This window comes from Dromiciops gliroides, chromosome 3 (genome assembly GCF_019393635.1).
Source record: "Dromiciops gliroides isolate mDroGli1 chromosome 3, mDroGli1.pri, whole genome shotgun sequence".
NCBI classification, from domain to species: Eukaryota; Metazoa; Chordata; class Mammalia; order Microbiotheria; family Microbiotheriidae; genus Dromiciops; species Dromiciops gliroides.
The window spans coordinates 619036273-619048646 of record NC_057863.1 but is presented as its reverse complement, the minus strand read 5'-3'; the positions used below and the strand labels follow the sequence as shown (position 1 = coordinate 619048646).

General features: G+C 48.8%; 1 protein-coding gene across 1 annotated transcript; it reads left to right on the top strand.

Annotated features, from left to right (window-relative positions):
- Positions 1-1681: 1681 nt before the first annotated feature.
- SLC25A34 (solute carrier family 25 member 34) lies at positions 1682-11663 on the top strand. Its single transcript, XM_043990437.1, has 5 exons — positions 1682-2505; positions 4943-5008; positions 5209-5361; positions 6707-6841; positions 10117-11663. The coding sequence occupies exons 1-5, from the start codon at positions 2071-2073 to the stop codon at positions 10297-10299; spliced, it is 972 nt and encodes a 323-aa protein (XP_043846372.1). The 5' UTR covers positions 1682-2070; the 3' UTR covers positions 10300-11663.
- Positions 11664-12374: the final 711 nt, after the last annotated feature.

Here is a 12374-nt window from a genome sequence, read left to right as displayed (position 1 = left end):
CCTTCAGATAATGGAGGACTAGGGGCAGCTAGGTGACACAACAGATAAAGCACTGGCCCTGGATTCAGAAGGACCTAAGTTCAAATCCAGACTCAGACGCTGGACACTTGCTAGCTGCGTGACCCTGGGCAAGTTACTTAATCCTCATTGCCCCACGCAAAAAAAAAAAAAAAAAAAAAGGTCAGCTAGGTGACACAGTGGATAAAGCACCAGCCCCAGTTCTGGAGTCAAGAAGACCTGAGTTTAAACCTCACCTCAGACACTTCATAGCTGTGTGACCCTGGGCAAGTCACTTCATTCTGTTTACTTCAGTTTCCTCAACTGTAAAATGAGCTGGAGAAGGAAATGGCAATCCACTCCAGCATTTCTTTCAAGAAAACCCCAAATTGGGTCTTGAAGAGTTGGACACGACTGAACAATGTATTCCAGGCTCAATGCTTTATATGTTATCTCATATATTATACACACACAAATATATAGAATATATAGAATATCTACATCTATTTTCTCCCATGCATGCAAAGGAGCAATGCCAGGATGCAGAAAGAGCTGGAGGCCACAAGGAAGGTCTGAGGACCCTCTGAAGTAGCCTGGAGGAGAAGGGAGGAGGTGCCCTGGTTGCCTTCAATGCCAGGGATGCAAGGAGAGGCATTAGCAGGGACAGTCAGGCTCAGATACAGGCTTCCCATATAGAAGAGCTGCCAGTTAAAATGGAATGGACTGTCCCTAAGAAGCAGTCAAGTAGAGTTCTTCATCCCTAGAGGTCCCCACACAGGAGCTGGATGGCCATTTGTCAGTGATGTAGACAAGATTCCTATTCAGCTAAAGAGACTCCCTTGAAGTACGTCTGGTTCAAGAGTTAGGTCATGGGGGGGCAGCTAGATGGCGCAGTGGATAGAGCACCGGCCCTGGAGTCAGGAGTACCTGAGTTCAAATCCGGCCTCAGACACTTAACACTTACTAGCTGTGTGACCCTGGGCAAGTCACTTAACCCCAATTGCCTCACTTAAAAAAAAAAAAGAGTTAGGTCATGGGAAAGGTGGTCAAAGAGGGGCATAAACAGGGGCAGCTAGGTGGCACAGTGGATAGAGCACTGGCCCTGGAGTCACGGGGACCTGAGTTCAAATCCAGCCTCAGACATTCAACAATTACTAGCTGTGTGACCCTGGGCAAGTCACTTAACCCCAATTGCTCACCAAAAAAAGAGGGGCATAAACATGCAGCGCCCACCATGTGCCAGGCACTTTATGAATAGTATCTCATTTGATCCTCACAACAACCCTATTGGAGGCAGGTGCTATTGTTAGCCCCTTTTTGCAATTGAGGAAACTGAGATAGATAGAGACAAAGTGATTTGTCCAGGGTCACTCTAGCAATAAAGTGTCAGAGTCTGGATCTGAATCCAGGTCTTCCTGACTCCAGGTCTGGAGTTCTAACCACTGTGAAATCTAGCTAGAGGGAAGGGGGGAGGTTGACTGGGCTAGTTAAACATTCCTCTGCCTCTCTCCCTCCCTCCTGCCCATCCTCGCCACACCCTGGAGTGACCTTTCCTCCACATCCCAGGGCCCAGGCACCTCCCCCAAGCTAGGGAGGTGTGAGGAGCAGCGGCTTCTGGGATTGGCCTAGGCTGGGGCAGTGGGAGCGTCCTAGCTCCCAGGTTGGGCTCCTGCCTAAGGGAGCACTGGCCAGGATCAAGAGAAGAGCCAGTGGGACAGAGGGCACCTAAGCTTTCTGAGCCGGGGCACTGCTGTCTCCTACAGGATTTGGGACTGTCTAGTGGCCTACCCTCTGCCCTCCCCCTTTCCCTTATCCCCTGTCCTCTGTTTCCTTTCCCTGACTTCTGTTTACTGTCCCTAAGCCTTTCTTACCTGTTCCCAACCTCCAGTGGCCTATGCCATCTGTCTCCAGCCTTCCCTCCCCTGCTCTCTGTTCCCTTCCTAGCCTTCTATCCCCTCACTCTTGTTCCCTGCACACTAGGTATAGCCACCGCCTGTGGCCAGCTCACCCCTGCCCCTGCCCTGGGGCACCTCTACCGGTGGAGCGAGCCTTTGTTTGTTCACGTCCAAGCCCATGCCTTGTCCCCTGAACCAGAGAGCGGCCATGGAGACCCCTCCAGTGGTCAGCGGGGCCGTGTCTGTGTCCCCAGCCATGGATCTTGTACTGGGTGCTTCAGCCTGTTGCCTAGCCTGCGTCTTCACCAATCCCCTGGAGGTGGTAAAGACAAGGTTGCAGCTACAGGGTGAGCTGCAGGCCAGGGGCACATATGCCCGGCCCTACCGGGGGATCCTTCAGGCTGTGGGCACCGTGGCACAGGCGGATGGGCTTTGGGGACTGCAGAAGGGGCTGGGAGCTGCTCTGCTCTACCAGGGAGTCATGAATGGAGTCCGATTCTACTGCTATTCCCTGGCCTTGGAAGCTGGCCTCACCCAGTACCACGGGGGCACTGTGGCTGCCGGGGCACTGGCCGGAGCCCTGGGAGCCTTCTTTGGGAGCCCGGCATACCTGGTGAGTACGCTGGCTTGGCCTCCCCCTCCCTTAACAAAGGACACCAGTGCCGGAAGGGACCCTTGACATCTTGGGGTTCTTAGCTTGGGGGTCCAATTCCGAGGGGTCCATGAACTTGGATGGGGGGCGGAGGGTTTTTAAATCTTTATTTTCACTAACTCCTAACTGAAATTTGTCGTTTCCTCCAATTATGAATTTTAAAATAAGCTATTCTAAGAAGGAGCCTGTAGTTTTCACCAAACTGCAGAGGTTCATGCCATTAAAAAAAAAAGGGGGGGAAGAACCCCTGATTTAGTTCAACCATCCCCTCATTTCGCAGATAAAGAAATTGACACCCAGAGAGAGGGGCAAGCAATTTGACCAAGGTCACATCGGTAGAGGGGAGCCCAGCCAGGGTTTGACCTCACATCTTCTGATTCCAATTCTTGTCCTCCCAGAAGGAACGGAAGAATGGGTGAAAGTGTCAGGGAGGCAGATTTTGGCTCCAGATAGTCTTCCTAACAGCTGTCCCAAAGTGAAATAGGCAGCCCAAGGAGGGAGGGGTTAGAATGTTCACTGTTAAAGGTATTCCAGTGGGGGCGTCCTTTAAGTCCCAAGTAAAATCCCACCTCCTACAGGAAGCCTTCCCCCACTCCTCTTTTTTTTTCTTTTCTTTGTTTTTTTTTATTTTTTAGTGAGGCAATTGGGTCACACAGCTAGTAAGTGTTAAGTGTCTGAGGCCAGATTTGAACTCAGGTTCTCCTGATTCCAGGGCTGGTGCTCTATCCACTGTGACACCTAGCTGCCCCATCCCCCACTCCTCTTAATCCCAATGCCTTGTTGTCTGTTTATCCTGTAGAGAGCTCGCTTTGTATGTGTTTATCTGTATCTTGTCTTCCCCATGAGTATAAGCTTTGCTACTTTGTAACCCTAGTGCTTAGCATAGTGCCTGACACATAGTAGTTTAATAAGTGTTTTATGGGGGTGGCTAGATAGCACAGTGGACAAAGCACCGGCCCTGGATTCAGGAGTACCTGAGTTCAAATCCGGCCTCGGACACTTGACACTTACTAGCTGTGTGACCCTGGGCAAGTCACTTAACCCCCATTGCCCCGCAAAAAAAAAAAAAGTGTTTTATTAAGTGGCTTAATAGATGTTTATTGAATGAATGAATGAATGAATGAATGAATGAATGAATGAATGAATGAATGAATGAATGGAGCCAGGACAACCCCTTATCTGGCAAGTTACCAAGGGGCTTCCTGGACTAGATGACGTCTGAGGATGCCTTCCTTTCTGTGACTGAGGATCATGGCTTCTGAGCTGGAAGGGTCCTCAGTGGTCATCTGTCATATTTACTCTTTTTGAACATAAGGAAAGTGAAGCCTGGGGAGGTTAAGGAGGCCTGGTGGGTAGGAGGGGGTAGGATTCGAACCCAGCTCCTCTAACTCCAGGGTCATTGCTGGTTGTTTGTAAAACCAGGGAGCAATTGATGCAAGCTTCTGAGAGGCAGATTTTAGATTATGGTCCTCAACTTGAACACATACTGACTGTGTGATACTGGTCAGGTCAGCAGTTCTCAGCACTCCAAGCAACTCTTAAGTTGTAAAGGAGGTACCAACCTGCATCAGTAAAGGAAATTTCCTCATCTGGGAGTTCCCTCTATCAATGAAGTCACGAGTCTAGTCCCTATAATCATAGCTAACATTTATAGAGTGGCTTAAGGTTTTCCAGACACTTTACAGATATCTCAGTCGATCCTCACAACAGTCATGTGAGGTAGAAGCTATTATTACCCCTTTTTACAGATGAAGTGAAATGACTTGCCCAGGGTCACACAGCTGATAAGTGCCTAAGGTCACATTCGAACTCAGATCTTGTGGCTCCAGGTCTAGTTCTCTGTACCCAGAGGCACCTAACTCTAAAGCTATAAACTAGCTAATCATTAGAACAGTCCCAAAGCGCTGCCCCTTTCTGGAAGGCTTCCAGGGGAGGTTGGATGACTACCTGTCAGGGATATGGAAAGAGGGATCCCAGATACTGGCTGGGCTAGGGGCCCTCTGAAGGGTTTTTTTTTTTGCTCTGAAATTATGGGGTTCAGTCAGAGATCCCCTGGGGCAGGGGCTGGGAGAAATTAGGGGGGTCCTGCCCTACAGACGTTTTCCTCTGTGGAGAGTATGGAGTGGCCCCTTGGCCTGTGGCTTGGCCTACCGAGGACTGTCCCTGCTTTTACTCCCCCCCACCCAATCTGTTCTGTGTACCAAGATGGAGCTTGGAGTCTCAAGACCTGAGTTCAAATTCCACCTATTAGTTTTCTTGTTACCTATGTGATCATAGGCCAATGACAGTCTCTCTGGGCCTCAGGTTCTTCATAAGTAAAAATGAGGGGCTTGGTCTCAGATGCTCCTGGAGACCTGACCCAGCCCTAGATCTGTGATGTCGTGATCAATCTTTCCAGGTCAAAACACAGCTACAGGCAAAGACCTCGGCTCCTCTGGCTGTTGGCCATCAGCACCAATACCAGGTGAGGACTCTCCTCCCCTTCTTCCCTTCCCCAAGAAGTCCACTGGGCTAAGCACTGCAGCCCTGCCTCCCACACCCCAGGCTAGAGCCTCCAGGGGCTCCAGAAGGGGAGCAGGGGGTCCTGAGGGCCCTGCTGTCCCCAGGAGGGGTAGGAGACCAGCCAGCCCGTCCTCCCTCCCTCTCTTCCTTCTCTCTCTGCAGACTGTCCTCGGCGCCCTGGAAACCATCTGGCGGCAACAGGGTGTCCCAGGTCTGTGGCGAGGGGTCAGTGGGGCCGTGCCCAGGGTCATGGTGGGATCAGCTGCCCAACTGGCCACCTTCGCCTCGGCCAAAACATGGGTCCAGGACCACAAGGTGAGGGGCCCCGGGGTCCCCAGGTCCCTGAAAGAGCTCACATTCCTAACACAATTTAACTTTGACCAAGTGCTTTATTCACGCCTCAGTGAGGTGGGTTGTACAAGGGTTATTATCACCATTTTACTGGTGAGGAAATGGAGGCCCAGGTTGGGGAAGTCATAAGCTATATAGTCAAACATGGGGCTGGTGTCTGGGCTTCAGGAATTCCCCGGCAAAGAATCATGGTAGTTTTGAGCTAAGAGTCAGTGTGGCCTAATGCGTAGGGCACAGTGGGGCAGAATCAAGATGGTGGAACTAGAGGAAGCAGTACAGCCAAGCTCCTTACTCCTCCATAAAAGTGCACGAGAAAGTGCACCAGACTGAATTCTGATTGGGAAAGCCAGGAAAAAGACCCAGGGAGCCATTTCTCCAACCCAAGGGGACTTAGGAAGACATAGAAGATAGTGCACCTGCCTTGGAGGAGAACTGGGTCTGAATCTTTCTTCAGCTGTGATCCTTGGGAAATCATTTAACCGCAGAACTAGGGATAGTAATAGCACTCCAGGGCTGTTACAAAGACCAAAACCAATAACACGCTTTACAAAACTAAAAGGGCTGCATTGTCATTGTTTAGTTGTGTCTGACTCTCTGTGACCCCCTTTAGGGTTTTCTTGGCAAAGATGCTAGAATGGTTTGCCATTTCCTTCTCCAGCTCATTTTACAGGTGAGGAAACTGAGGCAAGCAGAGTTAGGTGACTTGCCCAGGGTCACACAGCTAGTAAATGTCTGAGACCAGATTTGAACTCATGAAGATGAGTCTTTCTGATTCCAAGTCCAGGGCTTTATGCACTATGGTGCCACCTACCTGCCTCCAAAAGGGGCAGTATAAACATCTGCTATTATTGTTATTATTCTTTATTCCAACCCCCTCATTAAAAAAAAAAGTTCCTTCAATGAAAATCTTCCATTACTGGGTCAAAGGGTGTGCACAGTTTAATAGTTTTTTAGATGTAGTTCCAAGTGTCTTTCGAGATGGTTGGACCAGTTCACAACTCCACCGAGAAGGCATTACTGTAACCTGTTTTCCCACACCCCCTCCATCATTTGTCATTTGATCTTTTTGGTCAACCTTACCCATATGATACAACCTATTCATTTTTATAGAGACATTAAATGACTTCACCAAGGTCAATCAGAGAGTCAGCGGTAGGCCCAGGACACAGGTTCTTTTCACTCCTAATCCGTGGTCCTACCTATCACCAGGAGGGATCCTGAGTGAGTTCTATAAAGTAGGTTGAAGGTTGAGGTTTAAGAGGGCAGAAGAGTCTGGGATCAGCTTGTGGGGCTTCCTGTCTCCTCACAGTGGTTCCAGCAGGACAGCTGGCTTGTGGCCCTGGCTGGGGGCATGATCAGCAGTGTGGCAGTGGTCATTGTGATGACCCCGTTTGATGTGATCAGCACCCGCCTATACAATCAGCCCGTGGACTCAGCAGGAAGGGTGAGCACATGGGGTTAGGTGGGGACATGGGATGGGGAAAGGGAAGAAATGGGCACAGCACGCAGGCAGGCTGGGTGTGTTAAGTGGCTGGTAGGAGATGGAGGGGGTGTGTGGTTCTACATACCGACCAGACAGACAGACAGATGAAGATATACACGTCAGAAAAATTGTAGAGTTTATTAAGTCCAACCCTTTCCTCATTATACAGAAAGTGAGGCCCAGAGAGATTAAGTAACTTTCACCAAGTTCACACAGGTAGTAGCAGGAGTAGTAATAAACCTGGGATTTGAACCCAGGGCTTTTGACTCTAAAATCCCATGTTCTTTCCCCTGGGCCCCACTGCCTCCTATCTCTGTGGTAGAGACTATGACCCTCGAGGACTCCCTGGAACTAGGATCTTATGGATGTAGCAACCTATCCAGCCCTTCTCGTCCAGAGGCACTGTTGTCTATGTCCTCCTGTAAGCCCCCCACAGGAATCCAGCCCCCACACTGGGGGCCTTTCTCTTATCCTTCTGACATTTCGTGAATCCCAGTGTAGCATGGGCACTGGCCAACAGTCCTTCCCTGTGCTCTCCCCATCTGTAACAGGTCACTCAAGTAAGTTCCCAATATTCTCCTCCCAGGCCCAGCCCATCTTTTTTTTTTTTTTTTTTTTTTTTTTTTTTTGTGCAGGGCAGTGAGGGTTAAGTGACTTGCCCAGGGTCACACAGATAGTAAGTGTCAAGTGTCTGAGGCCGGATTTGAACTCAGGTCCTCCTGAATCCAGGGCCAGTGCTTTATCTACTGCAGTGTCACCTAGCTGCCCCCTCCATCTTTTTCTCTTACAATTTGAAGCTGGCCTCAAGTTAATTCTAGCAACAGTCTAGGCCTAAGGTCTGATGCTAAGTCCTGATGACCCCAATAGGCTGACCCCTAGGTGGTAACTTCTTTGGCCAAAGCAACCCAGACTTCCTCCCCCATCCTTAAATTTTGTTTGTTTTTTGTTTTGTTTTTTTTGTTCAGGGCAATGAGGGTTAAGTGACTTGCCCAGGGTCACACAGCTAGTAAGTGTTAAGTGTCTGAGGCTGGATTTGAACTCAGGTCCTCCTGAATACAGGGCCTGTACTTTATCCACTGCTCCACCTAGCTGCCCCTCCCAGCCTTAAATTTAACAAACATTTATTAAACCCCTATCAAATGCAAGGCACTGTACTCTGAGCTGGGGAGCCAATCAACTGATCATAATCATTTATTAAATTCTTGTTATGTGCCAGACACCGTGCTAAGTGCTAGGGATACAAAAATCAGGAAGCAAGATAGTTTGTGCCCTCAAGGAGTTTCTATTCTAGCAGAAGAAGACAGCACACAAAGAGGAGGTAGAGTTTGGAACTGGGTGGGAAATGCCACAGAGGCCAGGATCTGGACAAGATAAGATGAAAATTCAGCCATCACAGTTCAGGGTCCCAGGGGACAGAGTCCTGTTCCCAGTAGGAGGAGGGCAAGCATGTAGGTAGCATAGTTTGCAAATGGCCAGGAAGTGATGTGACAAATATGACCAAGACCCTGCCCTCAAGGAGCTTACAATCTAACAATAGCTGATCTTTAGGTAACACTTTACAGACATGACTTCCCTAGATCTTCACAAACAGCCCTTTGAGGGAAACAGTACAGCAATTATTGTTAGCCTCATTTTACATTCATGGAGAAACTGTTGTTCAAAGATAAAAGTGACTTTGCCAAGTTCTCTCAAATACAGCAAGTCGTACCTGAGCTGGGATTCAAATTCAGGCTTTCTGGTCTACAAAGTTCTTTTTCATCTATCTAATACTGCCTTCTCTGATGGAAAGAAGGAGGTCACATGCCATGGAAAATGAAATAGGACGTGCAAAGGAAAGGCTCCAGTTAGGGAAATAGGAAGAGAGAAGTTACTTTTCCTTGGAGGGTGGGAAATCAGAGGAGAATTAATGAAGAATATAGGACCTTGAAGGGAGGGAGGGACTCCAGGAGACAGAATGGGAAGGAGAATTCTATTCTAGGCACAAGTAAGCACACAGAGGAAGGAGAGATGGGATGAGGACAGGGATGGAGGTTTATCTCATTGGGTGGAATAGAAAATTACTCAAGGGGAATTCATGTGAGATAAGGGTAATCAAATAGGCTGGAAACATTTTGGGGATGTCCTTCACCTTATAAGATGATAGAACTTAGGGCTGGAAGGAGTCTTGGAGAGTAGCTAATCTAACACCTTCATTTAATTGATGGGAAAACTTGGGCCTTGAGAGAGAAAAGTGATTTGCCCAAGATCTTACAGATAGTAAGTAGCAGAGTCAAAATCTGAACCAGCTTCTCTGACTTGACTGTGAAGGTTAGAGGTTGATGCTTTGATGCTTTTTCTTTCCTTTTCCTTCCTTCCTTCCTTCCTTCCTTCCTTCCTTCCTTCCTTCCTTCCTTCCTTCCTTCCTTCCTTCCTTTCTTTCTTTCTTTTCCTTTCTTTCTTTCTTTCTTCCTTCCTTCCTTCCTTCCTTTCTTCTTTTTTTTTTGTGGGGGGAGCAGGGCAATGAGGGTTAAGTGACTTGCCCAGGGTCACACAGCTAGTAAGTGTCAAGTGTCCGAGGTCGGATTTGAACTCAGGTCCTCCTGAATCCAGGACCGGTGCTTTATCCACTGCACCGCCTAGCTGCCCCTTTCTTTTCTTTTTGATGGGTGATCAGAGGCCACTGGAGGCTTTTGAATGTTGTCGTTTAGTCATTTTTCAGTAGTGTGTGACTCTTCATGACCCCATTTGGGTTTTTTTGGCAAAGATACTGGAGTGGTTTGCCATTTTATTCTCCAGATCATTTTACAGATGAGAAAACTGAGGCAAATAGGGTTAAGTGACTTGCCTAGGTCACGCAGTTAGGAAGTGGCTAAGGCCAGATTTGAACTCAAAAAGATGAGTCTTCCTGACTCCTAACTCCATTCTATTCATTGTACCTAGCTATTCCTAGTCTTGTAGTTACATGATTAATTACAGACTCAGGCAGCATGGAGACTTGGGATTCTTAACCTTGGGTCCATGAATTCACAAGAAGTCCATGGAGTAATTTGGAGGGGGGCCATGAAGTTGGATAGGGGAAAAGTGACATTAGTTTCCTCTAATCCTAATTTTATTTTATGCATTTAAAATCATAATTCTGAGAAGGCTTTTACCATAAGGCCAAAGGAATTTCTAGTTCATAAGAAATCTTAACATAGAGAATGGATCAGAGCTTGTGGAAGATAAGGTTTCACCCTGCCTTCCTGTCCCATCCCCAGGGCCAGCTGTACCGAGGGGTCCTCGATTGCTTGGTGAAGATCATCCGGGCAGAGGGTCCCCAGGCTCTCTACAAGGGTCTGGGCCCTGGCTATCTGCGCCTGGGCCCCCACACTGTCCTCAGCCTGCTCTTCTGGGATGAGCTCCGGAAGCTCATCTACCAATTCCAGCATCAGGGAACCTAGGGCCCCTTCCTGGCCCCTCTCCAGCGGAATGAGAACCTGGCATTCAGGACCCTACTTGCCCCAACAGGCTCTCCATCCTGTCCTACCTCCACCCAGCCCCATCTTCGTGGCAACATTGAAAGGACCCATGGGGGAGAGGTTGGAAATGGTGAGCTGGTGGGAACCCACCATGTAGAAGGCTGGTCATGGACTAAAGGAGGGAAGGCCCAAGGGGCCGGTTATTATCACTAGGATTGGAAGGAGTTAGAGAATGTTCACAGGCCGCTACTTTAGTTTATGTTTTTGAGAGAACCATCTTCCTATCCTTGGGTCCATGGCCATAGACTGTCCCCCCCCTGAGCTCAGCAGTGTCTTGGAAACACATTCTCTGATTCTCAGTGACCCAGTGGAGTGTGGATGCTTCAATGTACCCCCATCTGCACTCCTGGGGAAGCACTGACACAAGGGTCAGAAGTTGAGAGGGAATCCAAGATGGCACATGGATCATGGCCAACACCCCTCACTTTACAAATGGGGAAACTGAGGCCCAGAGAGGTCTCACACAGGGAATAACAGATCTGGGATCTCAAACCAGATCCTCAGACTAACGCACTGTCACCTATCCTCATTAAATACAATGACCAGAATATGAAAATGTTCTTCAGAACACAGAATGTTGGAATTCAGAATATACCATTTATAACACAGGAGAACACTGGACTTGGAGTCAGAAAGACATAGGTTCAAAACTGTGTCTTAGACACTTGCTGGCTGTGTGACCTTGAGCAAGTCACTTCTCTGTGACTCAGTTTCTTTCATCAGTAAAAAGAGTCAGATTCAATGGTTTCAAAGGTCCTTTCCAGCTCTGATGTTAAGATCCAAGAATGGCAGTGCTAAAAGGGGTCCTGAGAGACCATCTACCCCAACTCCTGCATTTTACAGAAAAAGGAACTGAGGCCCAGAGAAGGGATATGACTTGTCCAGGGTTGTAAAACAAGGGGATCTGAAACCAGGTTTTCGGACACCCAATTATCCCACTGTCTCATGTATGGCTGGGTTGTGGAGCGGGGGCAGGGGGCGGGGCACGGGAAAGAAGGGTAAGGTTCATCCCTACCTCTACAGTCTTTTTTTTTTTTTTGAGGGGGAGACAATTGGGGTTAAGTGACTTGTCCAGGATCACATAGTAAGTGCCTAAGGATGGATTTAAACTCAGCTCTTCCTGATTTCACCACCTAATGAGGAGAGTCTGTAGGCGAACCCCCTTGATCACCCCCTTGGTCATGACAATTGACCTTGGGGCTGAGGGGCTCCCCCAGAAACTCCACAAACACTCCAGGTCCTTCTCCCCCCACTCCAAAATGAATAAAGTTTTCTATTTTTGCTTAGTTTGTGTATTTTGCTTCTGGACCATCATTTTTCTACTCTGTTCCCTGCTCTTGTCCTCGTTGCTTCTTTTTTTTTTGGGGGGGGCGGCTAGGAGAGGAAGGTTGTAACTGGAAGAAAGTGTTGAAACTGTTCACCCAGGTGAGTTTCCATGGACGCTCTACCTCATGCCTAGGACTGGCTATCGGTGCCTGCTGCCCCCTCGTGGCGATGGTATGGAACTGAATCACTGGGGAGAGATTGGGATGGGAATTGCTGGGTGAAGAATCCTCAGACCTCAGACTAAGGAAGGAGAGAAAGCCTCTGGCTTCTGGGGGATTGGGTATCCTCTGACACCTGGATGGGAGTGTGGGGGATGGGGAGGAGCCTCAGACCTCAGGCTAAGAAAGGAAAGTCTCTGGATTCCTGGGGAATCCTCCCACACCTGGATGGGGGTGGGAGATGGGAGGAGGGAGAGGAGGAGACAGAGCATTAGACCTCTGGAGCTAACCCAGGATGAAGGAAGCTGTGGCCACGTTTGTTCTTCCAGTTTCCAGATAGATATTCTGAGGATGGACAGAATGGAGACTTCAGGCTCAGGCCCTCGGCTCCCACCCTAGACTCTCAGAGCGCCGTGCATCCTCAGCATCCTAGGTGCCTGTCTGTCGATCATAGGGGTACAGAGTTGGGTCAGGGAGAGCTGTAGGAACTGGGCCTAAACCAAGGGCTCTGAA

Bases quoted from the DNA above. Each gene is read 5' to 3' on its own strand.
- SLC25A34 (XM_043990437.1), top strand. From the start codon at position 2,071: ATGCCTTGTCCCCTGAACCAGAGAGCGGCCATGGAGACCCCTCCAGTG. The intron at 2,506-4,942 runs GTGAGTACGCTG...CAATCTTTCCAG, and splicing joins TTGGGAGCCCGGCATACCTG to GTCAAAACACAGCTACAGGC. The intron at 5,362-6,706 runs GTGAGGGGCCCC...GTCTCCTCACAG, and splicing joins CATGGGTCCAGGACCACAAG to TGGTTCCAGCAGGACAGCTG.